The sequence below is a fragment of the Acomys minous genome (genome assembly GCF_964271855.1).
Source record: "Acomys minous genome assembly, chromosome: 17".
Classification (NCBI taxonomy): domain Eukaryota; kingdom Metazoa; phylum Chordata; class Mammalia; order Rodentia; family Muridae; genus Acomys; species Acomys minous.
Window position 1 is genome coordinate 59,622,894 of NC_140500.1, and position 19,140 is coordinate 59,642,033.

Genomic DNA, 19,140 nt, shown 5'->3' on the forward strand with positions numbered 1-19,140 from the left:
TTTGCTCCTGACGCTCAAGCACAAACACACAAGTAACATATATGTCCTCAGACTGACAGCCCAGACATGACTTAAAACCTACCTCACCCCGTGCACACCAAACCACTCAATACCACCACCACCCCCCACAAACCACACATCTCACTACCAGTGACTCAGAAGAATCTACACACTCACAGCAAATGCCAATCATTTCACAAGTAAAATGCTGGGTTTCCAGCCTTGTTGACACTCCCTGGATGGTAGCCTCCTTGTCTGTAGAAGGATCTCTGTGCCATGCGTCCTGCCTCCAGCTGGACCAGCAGAGAGGAGAGAAAGGTCTTCAACTCAAGTGCTGGATTGCTTCCCAAGGCCCAGTGAATATGTGCACATGAGCTTCAGCAAAGACAGGGTCTGATCATCGGCCAGCCTCTCATAAACAGGGTCCCACGTGAGCAGGGAGTCTTTGGGGAACCCATGTTTTCTGGCCATACCCATATGAGATTACAGGGAACTGGACTTGCTGAGCTTATAAATAAGGCCCAATAGTGAAGCCAGGCTTACTATATACCCTCTCCTCATCATTTAGCTTAATTTTTATTTTGAGACACGTGTCCCACATGTGTGAGGGGCCTTCCTGGGACCCTCACGGGTGAGGAGGCCATATAGGTGAGGAGCTAGAGGAAATCAAGGGTGCTGGCCACAGAGGTGAGGGGTCAGAGGGAACCCGGCTGCTGGCCACATGGGTGGGGAAACTGGGAGAAGCTGGCCTTCTGGCCACGTGCATGAAGGGCCTGAGGACACCGAGGTTTCTGGACACACTGCTGAGGGGCCTGAGGGAACCGGGCTGCTAGCCATTTCCAGACTCGGAAGGCTCGGAAGTTGAGCATTTGGCCCACAGTTTGGCTCCCTGAGGGTATCTTGCAGGATGCCTGAGAGAATGGAATCTACCCGATGGGCTGAGAGAAAGAAGGCTCCAATCCTTCAATCCTATGAAGAAAGCAATGCAATATCTCTAATTTGGAATCCACGATGGTTCCAGAAGGGCCTGGGGGATTGTGGGAGCTTACCTAACCTTCGTTCTGCTTATGGGTACAGTTTTGCTTAACAAGAGTTTCAGCAATCTACTTAAGAGAAAAACTATTTTTGAAGGCCTTCCCGGGGCTGCAGAAGCATCCATCAAACTACAGACACTAATATTAGCTATCTTAAATTCAATTTAAAAGGGATTTGGGGGGAGCTCACTCTGTGCCAAAGTCAACCCACTTTCTAGTTACCGTGTGCATTTTCATACGCAAAATCACGTTAACTTTTCAAATCTTTGTGAACTTGTTCCTTGATTCTGACTTCCCGTGCCTCCGCTCCTGTAGAGCTGTGTCAAAGGCAAGCAGTGAGGGATGGCACCTCACTGAGAGTCCCCAAAGGAGCCTTGTGCTCAGCACAGAGGTCTACAAAGGTCCAAGCTCCCAGACTAGGGAGTAGACCATAAGCAGGACCAGAAAGGATTATGCCAAATGCTGGTGTAAGCCTCCTGGCCAGTAAGGCTGTCAGGGAAAGCCGTGGCCATCCGTCTAAGAAAGAGAAGAACGTTTTTTCTATGGAGGGACAAGTAGGTCTCTCGTGCCATGGGAAAAACCCCTTGGGGAGGAGGGTGGTAGCCCAGGGAGGGCAGAAACAATGAGGGCTGGCTGGAAGGAGCTAGGGTTGCCTCCTCCCTGATGGGGGCCTAGAGTTTGCCAGACGTTTCACCCCAGGCTGTCCCCCCTGCAGTGTGCACCGAGGGAGGAGGGGTGCGCCCCCCGAGGAGACCACAGGAATGCCAAGCAGGGGAAAGGCGCCCCGAGCCAAGGGCTCCAGCAACCAGGATCCAATATCGGCGGGTGACTCCAGCCCCCGTAACAGGAGAGACCGTAAAGTATGTGCCGGGCTTCCCAAGCCGCACACACAGCAAATAACCAATTACTCCAAATAGCTAACAGATTGCAGCTCTGACTTCCCTCCCCTCGCCCCCACCCCACCCCACCCCATGCCTTCACTTGTCATTTGATGGGCGATTTGTATTTGTTCAGGGGGAAAAAAAATGAGAGAATGAGTCATGAGGAAGACCCAAATGACACCAAGGACAGGCGTCAAACACCTAAACAGAACTCATGGGAGTGAAGGAGACCAGGCCGTACCCACACCATGGACAAAAGGGATGTAGCTAATGGCAGGAGAGTCTGCAATGTCTGTCGTGATTCTAACATTCCCAATACCATGAGTACATGTCCTTAGGAAACCAGCATCAATCTTTCTAAGTTAATAGATACAGGAATAAGGAGAAAAAAAAAACTATGGCTGTGGGGTTGAGGAGATGGCCAGTCAGTAAAGTGCTTGTCTTACAAGCACGAGGATCTTAGTTCAATCCCCTAGAACCATGCAAGAAGCAGCATGCCTGTGGTGCTGGTGGAGACAGAAGGATTTCTGTGGCTTGCTGGCTGGCCAGGCAAGCTTCGGGCTCAGAGAGAGACTCTGTCTCAAAAAAAGAAGAGTGGTAGAGAAAGTGTCTGACACGGACACATGGCCTCCATATGACATCTATGTGCGTGTGTGGTGCGTGTGCACACAGACATGCACACACGCAATGAACATGGCTAAAGTTAGCTCTCAAGGTCAGAGGCACAGCCTCACAGCTTGCAGCTCAGAGACAAACGGCCTCTGGAAATGCTTCTCACTCGTGAGCGACGCCCCGTAACTGATTGCTTTGGTCAGAAAACATCTACTTCAAAGTCTTGGGATAAAATGCTGTCGAGACTCACGCAGCACAGTAACGCGTTCTCTCCAAACCTGGAATTGAGAGGAATAAGGCTGTCCTTGGAGAAAGTAACCTTGATATAAACGAGTGCTAGGTCAGGACAAAAAGGTGGCAAAACCCACCTCTATAGGAAAGAACATCCTCTCATAGAGTCTCCTAAGAGAAAAAAATCTAGGGATAGGAAATGAGAGAAGCGAGTGAGCTATCCTGGAGAGCAGGGGAAAAGAAGTCGGCCTTGAAGACTGATCCTGTTTATGCAAGCATCCCCAGGGAAGCGAGGCTCCAAGCAATAAAACTGTCCCCACTTTTGAAGATAGATGCGGCTGTCATTCTTGGTCAGCTACCATTAAAAATTCTTACCCACTTCCAAGCACAAGTTGCCTCTCTGCAGGGAGGCCATGAGCTGGACCAGTGTCCAGGGTCTCCTGATCCAGGCAGCAATAGCTGTCACTGCAAATGCAGGCTGGCATGCTGCGTGAGGATGCTTGAACGGGTGAGGAGGCGCCACAGACTTTAGGATCTACGCAACCAACACTGCAGGGCGTGCTTGACGTAGGAGACTCACACAGGAGAGCATTAGCAAGGACTGTGGCTCTAACTCTCTTAGATAATGCTGTGCTGCCATAGCAAACACAGCGCTCTTCGGCTCACAGAAAAACCCATGGTAGGTAGGCGCCTGCGGTTCTGGGTTCCTCCTCATTTCTTCCACCCTGTTACATTCCCAACTGGCAAAGTAAGAGTCTAGCAACTCTAAATTGTCTCCATCTTTCTTCGATCTGAGGTGACTTTTTTTTTAACAAGAGGGTCTGCGCATTCATGGACAGACCTTCCTTAGCTCGCAGTGCCTGGCAAGCGAGAGCTTTGCCCTGTAAGGCTGAGGGAAGGACAAGAAGATGGCATTGCGAGCCAAAAGAAGGGAACGGTCTGAGGACTGAGAAAAATGTTTGCCCGCGCCAAAGAGCTGAGTCCAAAACAGAAGAGAACAAATGGCTTTGTTCGTGTTCGTAGGAAGCCTGGAGAAGATGCCACAGACAGGAAATCAGAGCTTTGTGTCCTGAAGGAGATATAACCTGCCTGATGGAAAACAGGGCTGTCAGGCTGAGAATTGAAACAGATTTTGATTTCCAAATAATGGAGGACAAACAAGAGAACCAGAGAAATCTTCCCGGCAAGTACATCACAGTGACAGGCATCTTTAAACCCTGGACTCACTCTGGAGATGATGAGGGGCGTAAAGAAAAAGGAAAAATCTGGAGACGCGAGGAGCCAAATGCATACTGACTACGGGACGCGAAAAGCCACGGCTGAGCATTTGGTTTTAAGTGAATCTGGGTTTGTAGTGTCTCCAGGCTTCTGGTAAAAGTAAACACGCATCCTCTCTGGAAGAATGCGACTTCCATCCAGGCCTCAAAGAATTCTCAGATAAAGTTCCAGCGAGCATGAGTTCACAATCAAAAAATAGCAAAACACATGAGGAGCGAGATGCCATGAGCGGGTGCCAGCAGGGATCAACCGACTGCAGAAGTGTCAAAAATAACATGTGAACCAAAGTACCCTCCAGGAAACAAAAGACAGACAGAGACCTTCAAAACCAAACAGAATGAAGAAGAAAGAACATTCAAAAATTTTTAAATGTAAATACTGGATGACAAACTCAGTAAACTGGCTTAAATAGCAGATCAGAAAGGAGTAACATTAAGCAAATAGATTCATCTTTAGAAATGAGCATAAGGATAACATCAAGAAACAAACATGGGGCTGGAGAGATGGCTCAGCGGTTAGGAACGTGCACTGCTCTTAACAGAGGACCCCAGTTCAGTTTCCAGCACAAAACAATCTGGAATGCCACTTCCAAGGGGACCCAATCCTTCTGGACTCTTTGGGTACCTGCAGTGCCATGCACATACCCCCATGCAGGCTGGAGAGAAGCTCAGGGCTGGAGAGAAGCTCAGCATTTAAGAGCCTGGTGGAGCTCAGAGAAAGGGTAAGCAGACTACCAGGATGAGACCTGATAGGTCTGTCACAGACCTAGGGAAGGGGAATAGAATGAAAGAGGGAGGGAGGGAGGGAGGGAGGGAGGAAGGGAAGGAGGGAGCAGGAACAGGAAGCACAAGTGAGGGGATAACATTTGAGGTGTAATCTGAATAAATTATTTAAAGGAAAAAAAAAGAATTACACCAGAGGCTGGAGAGATGGCTCAGTGGTTAAGAGCACTTTCTGCTCTTCTAGAGATCCTGAGTTCAATTCCTGGCAACTACATGGAAAAAATGAAAGAAAAAAAAAGAAAAGAAAAGAAAAAATGAAATGAAGTAAAATGAAATGATATTAAATTATACATGAAATGGAATGAAATGACATATAAAGTGAAAGAGGAAAGAGTATTTGCTTCTCTTCCAGAGGATTCAAGTCCAGTTCCCAGCATCCACAAGGGATGGCTCACAATTGCCTCTTCACACCAATGCCCACTCTTCTGGCCTATGTGGATACTTGTGTGCACACTGATACATACACATGCACATGATACATAACAAAACAAATCATTTAAAAAAAAGAAGAAATGAACACAGTAAATCATGTTTTCCCGCAGGACCCCTGGATGATCGTAAGCCTATAATGATGCATAATTTGCATTTCCCCCTCAGACACACTCCTGTGTACTATCAATCACCTCTCTATTGCTTGTGATGTTCAGTGTGAAGCAAGGACCACATACACAATTACTACACCGCATTGAGTGAGGAACTGTCTGTGTGTATTTGCCATGGGCACGATCAGTTCTTAACTACATTCAGTCTGTGTTGTTTGCACCTGTGGATGCAGAAGCCACAATAAAGTATCAGGAGTAACTTGCAAGTATAGCCGGCACAGAGGATTGGGGTGGTCCACGGTGTGTCCCCTCAGTGCCCCGGAAGGAATAGAGGGGAGAGCAGGGGCTAGATGACATCTGAAGAGATGACAATTGAAAACTACCCCAAAACCAATGAAGACGGAAAAGTCTTCCGAGTTAGAACGACAGCGTCACAGCTGAAGCCAGAGATGCTGCTGACAGAAATAACATCAGCGAGGCTGGAGTCCTCAAAACAGGGCAAAATAAAAGCATTTTCAAACGGTTAGAAAGTGGAAAAGCATGAAGTCAACTGACTCCCACATAAGAATCTCAAAAGATTCGACTTAAAGAAAAAGTAAAATAAGTGCATGGAAGCTGCCACACAAAGGGATAGCAAATGTGAACTTTTCTAAGAGAAAACAGATTACTTTTAAAACAAAAAAAACCAAAAACAAAAACAAAAACAGGCTTAAATGCAGTTTATGAGATGGAACTAAAGTGCCCAACAAAAGTGCAATTATTTAGAGAGCACCCTACACTAGTAATCACATTGTGGAAGAAGCTGTACGGGTGAATTAAATTTAGACTTTGCTGAGTCAAAGATTAAGATTAAATAAAGTGGGTGTGCTGCACACATATAATTCCCTTTACTCAGGAAGCAGTGGCAGGAAGATCTGAAGCCAGGGCTAGCCTGTGCCACCTAGTAAAAGTCTGACCCAAACAACAAAAAGAAAGAACTCTATACTAGTCACTAAGAGAATAAAAGTGACACACAACTTTACAGGGGCAGATGAGAGAGGACAGGAAAGAGGGAGGGGGAGGAGGAGGAGAAGAGAGAGAGACAGAAAGACAAAGAGAGACAGAGGCAGGGAGATAGAGCAAGCTAATAAAAATACAAAGTAAGATGGCAATCAATCCAAATAAGCAGTTTACAAAATGACGGAATGATTCATTGAAGAAGAAGAAGAAGAAGAAGAAGAAGAAGAAGAAGAAGAAGAAGAAGAAGAAGAAGAAGAAGAAGAAGAAGAAGCAGAAGAAGAAGAACCCAGAATCCAAGGGCAGAGATGATACATGTCTTTAATTCTAGCCCTTCCTTGGGAGGCAGAGGCATGTGGCTCTCTGTGAGTTTGAAGCCAAGAGCAAGTTCTAGGCCAGCCAGGCTAAGAAAGAAAAAAAGAAAGAAAGTGAATGCGTAAGGTGGCTCACAGCCACCTGTAACTACAGCTCCTGGAGATCAGCTGTCCTCTTCTCCTCTTCTAGCCTCCACAGGCACCTGCACAAACACAGACAAACAGACACACAGACACACAGACACACACAGAGAGACAAACAGACAGACAGACAGAGAGAAAGAGAGAGAGAGAGAGAGAGAGAGAGAGAGAGAGAGAGAGAGATTTTACAAATGAAACAAAACAGAGGAATTCAAGTTTGAATAAGACATTAACAAAGTGTTCTGAGGATGTGTGTAGCCTGTAAAACACATTTGAAGAATACACATTCTTCAGGCTTCCACAAGACAGTTATAAAGACAGACCTTTTCCTGGGCCATAAAGGTCACTCCTAGTGTTATTACACACAGACGGCATTCTCTGGACCACAGAACAGCTAAGCTAAGCCAGAATCAACAACAACAGAAGAAAGATAATTTAAAATATAATTTAGGAGCTTCCAAAATGCTTTTTTAGGCAACTTAGGTGTCAAAATGAAATAATAGAAATACGAAAATATTCAGAACAGAGAAATGGGGGCGGGAAAAACTACTTGCCAAGTCCTTTGGGAAGCATAACACAATACTTAACAGGAAATTTTATAGCCTTCAATGTTTACATAGAGGTTAAAAATATAATAAACACCCCCAAATAGGAGGAAGGAAATAATAAAAAAAATTAATCAGCTAGGAAATAAGGAAACAAAACAGAAGATCAACTGAAAATTTGATTCTTTGAAAATGATGAAAATAATCTGACAAAGTCTGACAACGATAATAAAATAAAATCTTGGAAATGAAGGAGACATGCCTAGATGGGAAGGAAAGGGCTAGAAAAGTTAAGAGGGCATTATGAAAGATGCCATGCCAATATCTGGGGAGGAAATGGACACATTCCTATAAAATATAAATCACCAAAAGTGACTCACCTAGAAGCAGAAAATCTCAGAGGTCCTATAAAGATTCTTAAAATTACAACAGCAATTTAAAATATCCCAAGAAGAATGCCGAGTCTAGACAGCTTTACAGCTGGATTTGCCAAACACAGGCAGTGATGAGGCCAGGCTTATTCTGTCTTCTTAGAAACCAGAGCAAGCTCATTGTCACCCAAGCTACTTTATAAGATGACTATTACCCAGACACTAAAACGTGGCGGGCACGGAGGACAAGTTTCAAGCTGTTATCATTCATAAAAGAGATGCAAAAAGAAATCCTGGGGTGGAGCACATGCCATACATCCCAGCACTCGGGAGGAAGAAACAGGCAGATCTCTGTGAAAGAAAGAAAGAAAGAAAGAAAGAAAGAAAGAAAGAAAGAAAGAAAGAAAGAAAGAAAGAAAGAAAGAACTAAGTATTTGTAAATGGAATCTGACAATGCTGAAAAAAAAAGTCTTGACTAGGTTGGTTCCTTTCAAACACATGAAGCCGTTTCTAAACTGAAAGAAAAGGAAAATAAGTGAAAGTGATGCACATTAACAGATCAAAGGAGAAAAATCACATGATCATTTCGACAGATACATAAAAAGCATTCGATGAAATCAGCACTCCTGACAACAAACACTAGCTAGCTAGTCACCGTTCACCTCATCAGCTTCATACTCCTTGAAGAGCCAAAAACATTCATTTAAAAAGCAGGAACAGAAAGAAGAATACTTCCAATAGTAAGTCACCCAAAGCAGCCAGCTGTGGGTTCTAGCTAGTACAATAAGGCAAGAAAAGGAAACAATCAAGATTTAAAAAAAAAAAAAAGACAAACTTAAAGAAGCAAATGTGATTAATCACAAAGTATATAACTGACTAAAACTCAGAACACTTGAATCAGTAGGCTGAGTAAGAGTCCTGGGAAAGGTTTTGAAAATAGAAGCAGTGTACATGAGTACTGATTTCACCTACACATGCATAACAGCTAACTGAAAAACGCACCTCTAAAAAAGAGCCAGCCTTAGATACACATGGGCAGGTGAACAAGTAGTGAAAACGCAATACATCTACATGGTGGAGTTGTATTCAGCTAGCTAGAGCGAAAACAAAATCATAACACTTGCAGGAGAATGGGTGGATGTGAAAAGTCTATTAACCAAGCTCCGAAACACAAAAACGCATGTTCTCCTTCAAATGCAGATCTAGCCTATAATGTACACACACACACACACACACACACACACACACACACACACACGCACAGAGTGTGGGAGGGAGAGAAATTAAAAAGAAAAACAATCCTCATGCTCAACAGCAGAGGTAGAAGTGGTGGTTGTAAAAGACATGCTGGGAGCTACTATAACTGTGGCACTGAAACCTAACCAAGACCGCGCAAAACAACACCAGCGAGGTGGAGGAATTCTACCCAAGTGTCAGCAAGATGAGCTCACTATACGAAAGAATATCTCCTTCTGGATATCCCTTGAATGGGATGGAGAAACGCTCTCTACACTTCCTGCCGTCTGCCACACAGAGGCCAGCTCCAGCAGAAGACCTGCAGTAGCTCCCGGCAAGCAAGCTGTGTTGGCTACCACAGTCAAATGCGTCTGCCTCCAGCCTCTTCGTGCCAGCTGCGCTAATAATGTAATGACATAAATATGACAAAAACTATAACATTTGAATTTAATGCTTTCAGCTTTTTTTTTTAAGTACAAACAAAATGGCATAAAGATGGCAGACAGATCTTAAATGTTCAAAGAACTCTACACTCAGATGTCTTCGCGGCATCTGAGAACATTCTTCTCGGATGTTAATAAACTAAAGGCTAAGATTCATAGACGATGCATGCTGGCTGCAGTTTTAAGTGAAAGGAAAGCAGTCCTCCATTCTGCACATCCAATCCAAGGAGAGCTTGCCTTGTGCCACATGACTGGTAGATTAGCGTTCACAGTGCAGGAGCATTAATGATCTAGGCTAACCAACCTTCCTGATCAGCCGGCTGGCCACCTGCTTGTGTTAAAGAAGAGGGTTGTAGCCTCAGTAAGCTATGAGCCCTTGACAGAGTGGAGACTTCAGTTTACCCCAGGGACACAGGGCCATTGTGTGTTATATTATCAAAATAGTGTAAAGAGAAGTATCATCTTGATAAATACCAAATGACACCGATAAGAATGAAGTCTTATACTTATTAGTCTTTTGTATTTTGATGGAGGCTATAGACACATGTATGTGCAGGTATGCAAGCCATGTGTTCATGTGGTGGCTGAAGAAAGACATTCAAGTGTCCTAGTCTATCGATGTGCACCTTATCCCCTTGACACGGGGTGTCTCTCTATAGATAGATAGATAGATAGATAGATAGATAGATAGATAGATAGATAGATAGATAGATAGATATAGATATAGATATAGATATAGATATAGATATATCTGAAGCCAGAGCTAAGCTGGCCACCAGCCAAGCCCAGGGATTCTCCTGTCTCTGCCTCCCACGCCCTCCACACAGGTTGTAGACGCACATGGCCATGCCTGGCTTTTTATGTGGGTGCTGAGGATTTGAACTCAGGTCCTCAGGCTTGTGCAGCAAGCACTCTTATCCACTGAGCCGTCCTGCCAGTCCTCATTCCAATCTTAAGCTGTTAGAAAACTAACCATAAAAGACACAATCCTGACAAAGCCAAGACTATCTGTATGAAAGAGCTAGTTGTCACCACTGCTAAAAGAAAATAATAGAACTTTTCTCATTAAGTAATGGCCAAATAACTTTTCTCAGTGGCACCTCTACTGTCAAATATTATTCTGAAATGGAAAATAAGATAGATAGATAGATAGATAGATAGATAGATAGATAGATAGATAGATATGAGGAATAAAGCTATACTTGTTTCAACAGTATTATCCATCTAGAAATTTTCTTATATCAGTAAGGGCTAAAAGGAAGAGGCTTAATAAAGAGACAGTTGAAACACAAGTTTGTAAAAGTACTGTTTCATGAGCTAGGGATGTAGCTCAGTGGCGCAACACTTGCCTAGCATGCACAGGCCCTGGGTTTAATTCCTAGACCAGAAGGTAGGGGAGGGGAGGGAAGGGGACAGGAAGGGAGGGGAGAGGAGGGGACAGGAGGATTTCCTAGGCAAGAATTACATCATAAAAAAATACTCCACTGATAATAGTAATAAAGACTACAAAACACCTAGGGATACATTCATTACATGATTAGCCCTATGGACAGTCAACTAAATCTTCTAGGGATGTAAAAGAGGGCAACAGTGGGAATTACAAGTGATGAGCAGTTAGTACTTCCAGAGGGTCCATGTGACATTCAGTCGTATATGAGTGTGAGTGAGCCTCTGTGTGTGTGTGTGTATGCACACACGTGCACACGCATGTGTGTGTGTGTGTGTGTGTATGCGCACACGTGCACACCACGCATGTGTGTATGAGTGCGTGTGTGGAGTGGGAGCACATTCCCCTTGTATTTTTTAAGCTCTTTAATGCCGATTATAAGGAATTACAGTATGACTCCAACATTGTAAAACTGGACGTATACACAAGCACATACAACAGCCTCGGCAGCGAATGGAGATGCCAATACCTTCACCTCTGCCCTGTACTACATCTTGTCTGTATTTTCCACAAAAGATAATTCAGAAAGAAGCCTGAAGCTGGTAGATCAGCAGAGACGCAAAGACAGTAGTAGCCTTGCTAGGCACCACGGTGCTGACACTGCCCCCAACCGCTTGGACTCAGAATACACCAGGGCCCACACGGAGTCCTCAGCCACACTCACGCTCGTGTGTTGGGAGGAACAAGGGAGGCTAGCCTGCTGCCACCTGAAGAGCCTTCTCAGGCCCAGGCCCCAGAGGGCAAGGTTGAAGCTGGGGACATGCCCACTTCCTCTGGCCGTGGTAGCCACGCCCAACACTGGCCCACATGGGTAATCAGGGCTGAAGTAGGGCTCAGGAGGAGACTCCTGAGAGCCAGAGGTTTCCAGGTCTGCACCCAAGAGCTTCCTCCCCACCCCCACCCCTCCGTGATTGCACCAGGATCAGGAAGGTCTCCTCTCCTCCCTACCCTTCACTCTTGTTCCCAGACACGCCAAGGAAAATGAAGCCAACAAATAGTGAATAATACATACATGAGGACTGGACGGAGAAGGCACCAGGTTAGTGGGGGCCAAGCTTGACAGCCCATCTGCAAGCTACAAATTAAACACGCAAGTTAGCAACAGGATCGAAGGGTGAGTTTGAGGACCTGTGATTGTGGGGGGGGGGAGGTTGACCAGCCCTCCCTCCCTCTCTTCCTTTCCTCCCTCCCTCCCTCCTTCCCTCCAGGCACCCTCTGCACCAGCTGCGGGAAGAGCGTGCAGTCCCCAGTTGGACACCCCTGGCTCCATGGACCAACCATTTATGTGACCTTGGACAGCTCCAGGACCTCTCTGAATCACAAGGGCCCAGAGCAACAGCAAGCAAGGTGAGTCCAAGCCTAAATGCGCTGATTGCTGCCCTGCCAGCCCAGTTTGGTCTCCTGCTGCTATTTTGTAGCCTTTGCTGCCACCTGTGCAGGTGCCACCTGCTCAGCCACTCTTCCTGCTCCAGAGGCATTTCCAGTCCCCACCATCCAGTCATCTGCTCCTTCTGTCACTTAACATGGCCACACACACCAAGTCAGTGAGCCAAGCAAGGGCAAGGCTTCCATCCTCCAGAAGCAAGGGACCACATGGCTGCCCAGACATGAAGGAGGCTGAAGGAGTCTCGCAGTACAGCCCTGCCGCCTCTCCTGGAAACGCCTTCCCACCATAAGTCCTCACTTGGTATCTCCCAGACTGTAATCTGATGTCTTACAGGAAAGCCTTGGACATGCTTGGAAGCCATAGCAAGGGGCCAGGATGAGATAGGGCTGGGTGAACAGCTGCATAAAGCAGGAGAGGCGAGGGCAGAAGTAAAAGCAAACACAACAGATCTGAGAAAAAGAGGCCAGAAAACAAGCCCCTGCAACAGAAGAAATGGGAGGTGAGGTTGGAGGAGCCAGAGGGCAGTGGGAACCCACAGCCACAGCACTAGCCTCCCTCTTCAGGGATTCATAGGCTCCAAGAGGACCCTGAAAATGGTGACTCCCAGTCCAGACTCCCTTCTGTATAAAGGAAAGGTCAGGCACAGGGCAGAGTGCAGGAGAGGCTCCTGTTGGGACCTATAGTGGCCTTTGGACTCTCAGCCCTCTCCCTCTGGGCAGGAAGCTGTACTGAGGTGCTCCAGAGCCCACGACTGGGAAAGTAGGAACAGTTAAATGGCAACCAGCTGGGGATGCTGACCAATACTGGGCACAGTAGAACCTTCCAGAATAGACCGGCGCATGCCACCAGCAGCCCCTAGATCGCCAAAGATGGCTCTGCCCCTCCCTTTCTTGCCCTGACCCCTCAGTGTCCTCAGGTTGTTTTGAAAGTGTTCCTTTTTAGAGAAGGTGAGAGGGGACAGGCAGGTCACCAGAGCGAAGGAACACATATGGCTAAACATAGTGCCAAAGCCCCGTGCAGCTGCAGAAATTACATGTTTCCCTTCGGGCTGTGGCCATAATTTGCTGCTCCAATTCTAGAACTGTGTTTCCACCTTCATGACAGCCTGCAGCCTGAAGACTATAACTGGAGCCGTGAGCTCCAAATTAGCCTGAGAGCTGCCCACACCTCAGCCTACCATGAAAGAGAAGGTCCCCGCCACCTTCTCAGGGCTCCTCCATGCCACCTGCCAGGTGTGTCCTGAGTAATATACATACCACACACATGCATATGTACAGCACCTTACCACGTGCACACACCTACACACATACACACACAGACACACACACACACCTACCACTGACATACCCACACATACCTACAATAAACATACTACCTTACCACATACATACACACCACTTTACCACATGCATACACCACTTCACCACACACACATACCAACCTTACCACATATACACAAATACCACCTCACCACACATGTACACTTTACCACACACATAACCTTACCACATGCATACTATTTCACCACATTCACACACACACACACACACACACACACACACACACACACACACATACACACATACACACACACACACAATGTTATCACATGCACATATATCCCTGTAAATACACCACATGTGTACACACACACACACACTGCACACATGCAAACACACACATACAACCTTGCTATGTAAACACATCTATCATTTCCCCCAGATGGTACTTTCAGTAAGAATGGGGCCCAGACCTCTTCCATCAAAGCAAGCTGGTTCCTCCTCCTTCTTCTCCACCTCTCCCTCCCGCCACCTCCCAACCTAGGCAAAGCCAGCCTTGCCTCCAGGAGCCCAGCTCCTGGCCACCACCTTTCTGCCCACTGCTCCATGTGATCACACATAACACAGGCCTAGCTCTGGCTCTTGCTCAGTCCCAGCCCTGTCTGCTCCTGTTGGGGCCAGGAGGCTGTCCTGCCTGGTCCGTCTCACTCTCCACCTCTGGCTATGCTTGTAGCCACCAGGACCAAAACAGTTCCTCCTTATCTAAGCCTGTAGACACTGAAGGCGGCACACAGAGAGCAGCAATCCTGCTGAGAAGCCCTGCACTTAGTTGTAGCACAGACAGGCCTGTGAAGGGGGCAGGAAATAGGGGCCAAGGGGAGGGCGAGAGCCAGGGGTTGGGACTCACATAGCTACAAACACCCACCAACAAGGAAGGCAAAGCATAAACGTGAACTGACATTACTGTGGAGCCATCTCAAGTTTCCACTCAGGTTTCCCTGCTAGGAGACATCTTCCTAAGACTCATGCAGACAATGGGCAAGTCATCTGTCTATTCTTACTTACATATATATGTACATACATACATACATACATACATACATACATACATATATACATACATACATACATACATATATCCATCCATCTTTTCACCTTTTCACTCACCTATTCATCCACCTATCTGTTCACTGATCCATCTACCTGTCCATCCACACACTTACCCACCCATGAACCTACCTATCCATGCATCTACTCATCCATCCATCCATCCATCCATCCATCCATCCATCCATGCATCCATCCATATTTCCATCCACTCACCCATCCACCCATCTACCCACCCATCTGTTCATCCATCATCCATCCATCTACCTATCCACCCATCTATCCTCACATTCCCTCGTCCATCCATTAATTTACCTACCTACCTGTCTATCTACTCTATGCACCTACCTATTCATCCATCCATGTATCTATTCATCCATCTATGTAGCCATCCATCCATCCATCCATCCATTCATTCGTCCATCCACTGTCCATCTAGGCAGATTCTCATTGAATACATCCCCTAAACCAGGTCCTGTGCTGGACATTAGGGATATAAAATGAAGACACCTGGTTGCTGTCCTGCATTTTTTCCAGAGAAGATGCAGAGAGACATGCAGGACCTAGAGCTGATGCAGTAGCCAAGATCCTGCCAGAGAAGTGGTGACCAGTCTCAAAAAATGGGCTGAGCAAGAGGGCAGAGGCAAAGGTTGTCTCAACAGAAGGAATAGAAGGGCGGAGACCTGGTGAATGCCAGAGGCTGAGAGATAAGGGATCGGGGCTTCTGACACCTTTCTGAGCATCCGTGAAACCACAGAGCAAGACTTCCTGCCTCCGAGGCAGCATGGCTCCAAGAGCAAATCTAAGAGATGCTTCCCTGGAAGTAGCAGGAAGATGGGAGATTGAGAAAGTGGCAGAAAATGGCGCTCAGTCTCTCCAGGGGGCGGACTCCAGAGCTAAGCTCTGAGGCTGAGGCTCTTGAGGATGTCTCAGTACTCAAGTGCAAAGCTGACTTAACTAGGTAACTTGAAGAGCACAGAATCTTGCTGAGCGTTACCTGGCTTTCCATCCATCTGTCCAACCATCCACCTCCCATCTGTCCACCGCAGCCTGAGGTTAAGGTACCATCATACAGGCTGGAAGGCTCTGTCTCAGGTAGCCTGAAGCTCTGGGAGCACAGAAGGCATCAGGTGGGTGAGCAGCAGTGTGCATAGCCACAGAGGAGGGTGACAGTCTGCGCAAGTTCAAGGCCAGTGTTCACAGGAGGGCTTTTCCCACCTCTCTTGGGGCAAGTATTAGATGGATGCAGAGTACATCCAGAGCTCAAGACAGGAACAATGCTCCCTTGGGTAAAATCCTGTCATAGGATTCCTGCCACGTGCCTTGGCATGTCATGGGGCCTCAGCAGGTTGCAGAGTGCCCAGCAAAAGAATGACCTGTATGTTGCAATAGCCCTCCCCCAAATCCTCCCTTCCTGGTCCTGGGGTGGGGAGAGGGTAAGAAAGATATAGTATAGTTCTAAACACAACCTGCTGCCTCTCAGCTACCTCCAAGGAGCTGCCAAGCATGAGACCAGAGAACAATCGATACCCCTCTCATCTCCCTTCTCTTCTCCCTGAGGGAGCTCAGACAGAAAGCCTTCGATGCAGCCACAAGGTAGATGTTCCGTTTTCCCCACATGCTTCCAGGGAAAAGTCTAGATCTTACCCTAAGAACTACACAACACCCTTCTCCAGTCAGAATGAAAGCCCCCACCCACGTCCTTCCATCAAGCAGCACCCAGGGTACAAAGGGATGGGCACAATGTCTGTATGGTGGGGGGATGGGTATAATGGGTGTATGGTGGGGGATGGGCATAATGTCTGTATGGTGGGGGGATGGGTATAATGGGTGTATGGTGGGGGATGGGTATAATGGGTGTATGGTGGGGGATGGGCATAATGTCTGTATGGTGGGGGGATGGGTATAATGGGTGTATGGTGGGGGATGGGTATAATGGGTGTATGGTGGGGGATGGGTATAATGGGTGTATGGTGGGGGATGGGTATAATGGGTGTATGGTGGGGGATGGGTATAATGGGTGTATGGTGGGGGATGGGTATAACGGGTGTATGGTGGGGGGATGGGTATAATGGGTGTATGGTGGGGGATGGGTATAACGGGTGTATGGTGGGGGATGGGTATAATGGGTGTATGGTGGGGGGATGGGTATAACGGGTGTATGGTGGGGGATGGGTATAACGGGTGTATGGTGGGGGGATGGGTATAATGGGTGTATGGTGGGGGATGGGTATAATGTCTGTATGGTGGGAAGATGGGTATAATGGGTGTATGGTGGGGGATGGGTATAATGGGTGTATGGTGGGGGATGGGTATAATGGGTGTATGGTGGGGGGATGGGTATAACGGGTGTATGGTGGGGGATGGGTATAATGGGTGTATGGTGGGAAGATGGGTAAAATGGGTGTATGGTGGGAAGATGGGTATAATGGGTGTATGATGGGGGATGGGTATAACGGGTGTATGGTGGGGGATGGGTATAATGGGTGTATGGTGGGGGGATGGGTATAATGTCTGTATGGTGGGAAGATGGGTATAATAGGTGTATGGTGGGGGATGGGTATAATGGGTGTATGGTGGGGGATGGGTATAATGTCTGTATGGTGGGAAGATGGGTATAATAGGTGTATGGTGGGGGATGGGTATAATGGGTGTATGGTGGGGGATGGGTATAATGTCTGTATGGTGGGAAGATGGGTAAAATGGGTGTATGGTGGGGCATGGGTATAATGGGTGTATGGTGGGGGATGGGTATAACGGGTGTATGGTGGGGGGATGGGTATAATGGGTGTATGGTGGGGGGATGAGTATAACGAGTGTATGGTGGGGGATGGGTATAATGGGTGTATGGTGGGGGATGGGTATAATGGGTGTATGGTGGGGGGATGGGTATAATGTCTGTATGGTGGGAAGATGGGTATAATAGGTGTATGGTGGGGGATGGGTATAACGGGTGTATGGTGGGGGATGGGTATAATGTCTGTATGGTGGGAAGATGGGTATAATGGGTGTATGATGGGGGATGGGTATAACGGGTGTATGGTGGGGGATGGGTATAATGGGTGTATGGTGGGGGGATGGGTATAATGTCTGTATGGTGGGAAGATGGGTATAATAGGTGTATGGTGGGGGATGGGTATAATGGGTGTATGGTGGGGGATGGGTATAATGTCTGTATGGTGGGAAGATGGGTATAATAGGTGTATGGTGGGGGATGGGTATAATGGGTGTATGGTGGGGGATGGGTATAATGTCTGTATGGTGGGAAGATGGGTAAAATGGGTGTATGGTGGGGCATGGGTATAATGGGTGTATGGTGGGGGATGGGTATAACGGGTGTATGGTGGGGGGATGGGTATAATGGGTGTATGGTGGGGGGATGAGTATAACGAGTGTATGGTGGGGGATGGGTATAATGGGTGTATGGTGGGGGATGGGTATAATGGGTGTATGGTGGGGGGATGGGTATAATGTCTGTATGGTGGGAAGATGGGTATAATAGGTGTATGGTGGGGGATGGGTATAATGGGTGTATGGTGGGGGATGGGTATAATGTCTGTATGGTGGGAAGATGGGTAAAATGGGTGTATGGTGGGGCATGGGTATAATGGGTGTATGGTGGGGGATGGGTATAACGGGTGTATGGTGGGGGGATGGGTATAATGGGTGTATGGTGGGGGGATGAGTATAACGAGTGTATGGTGGGGGATGGGTATAATGGGTGTATGGTGGGGGATGGGTATAATGGGTGTATGGTGGGGGATGGGTATAACGGGTGTATGGTGGGGGATGGGTATAACGGGTGTATGGTGGGGGATGGGTATAATGGGTGTATGGTGGGGGATGGGTATAATGGGTGTATGGTGGGGGATGGGTATAATGGGTGTATGGTGGGGGATGGGTATAACGGGTGTATGGTGGGGGATGGGTATAACGGGTGTATGGTGGGGGGATGGGTATAACGGGTATATGTGTCGTGGGGGGGATGGGTATAATGAGTATATGGTGGGGGATGGGTATAACGGGTGTATGGTGGGGGATGGGTATAATGGGTGTATGTGGGGGATGGGTATAATGGGTGTATGGTGGGGGATGGGTATAATGGGTGTATGGTGGGAAGATGGGTATAATGTCTGTATGGTGGGAAGATGGGTATAATGGGTGTATGATGGGGGATGGGTATAACGGGTGTATGGTGGGGGATGGGTATAATGGGTGTATGGTGGGGGGATGGGTATAATGTCTGTATGGTGGGAAGATGGGTATAATAGGTGTATGGTGGGGGATGGGTATAATGGGTGTATGGTGGGGGATGGGTATAATGTCTGTATGGTGGGAAGATGGGTATAATAGGTGTATGGTGGGGGATGGGTATAATGGGTGTATGGTGGGGGATGGGTATAATGTCTGTATGGTGGGAAGATGGGTAAAATGGGTGTATGGTGGGGCATGGGTATAATGGGTGTATGGTGGGGGATGGGTATAACGGGTGTATGGTGGGGGGATGGGTATA

The 19,140-nt window shown here is 47.3% G+C and overlaps 1 protein-coding gene across 22 annotated transcripts in view; it reads right to left on the reverse strand.

Moving 5' to 3' along the window:
• DYSF (dysferlin) overlaps positions 1 to 19,140 on the reverse strand; it is a 200,235-nt gene that overhangs the window by 42,168 nt on the left and 138,927 nt on the right. For 7 of the 22 annotated variants that reach the window (XM_084766029.1, XM_084766046.1, XM_084766033.1 and 4 more), the window contains one exon: positions 11,866 to 11,928. The exons of 8 other annotated variants lie outside the window; for them this stretch is intronic. In XM_084766029.1, the coding sequence (XP_084622155.1) occupies positions 11,866 to 11,928 (63 nt within the window). Of the gene's footprint in view, positions 1 to 11,865; positions 11,929 to 15,624; positions 15,736 to 19,140 lie in introns of all 22 variants that reach the window. 7 more of the 22 variants (XM_084766036.1, XM_084766043.1, XM_084766041.1 and 4 more) reach the window with 2 other exon arrangements.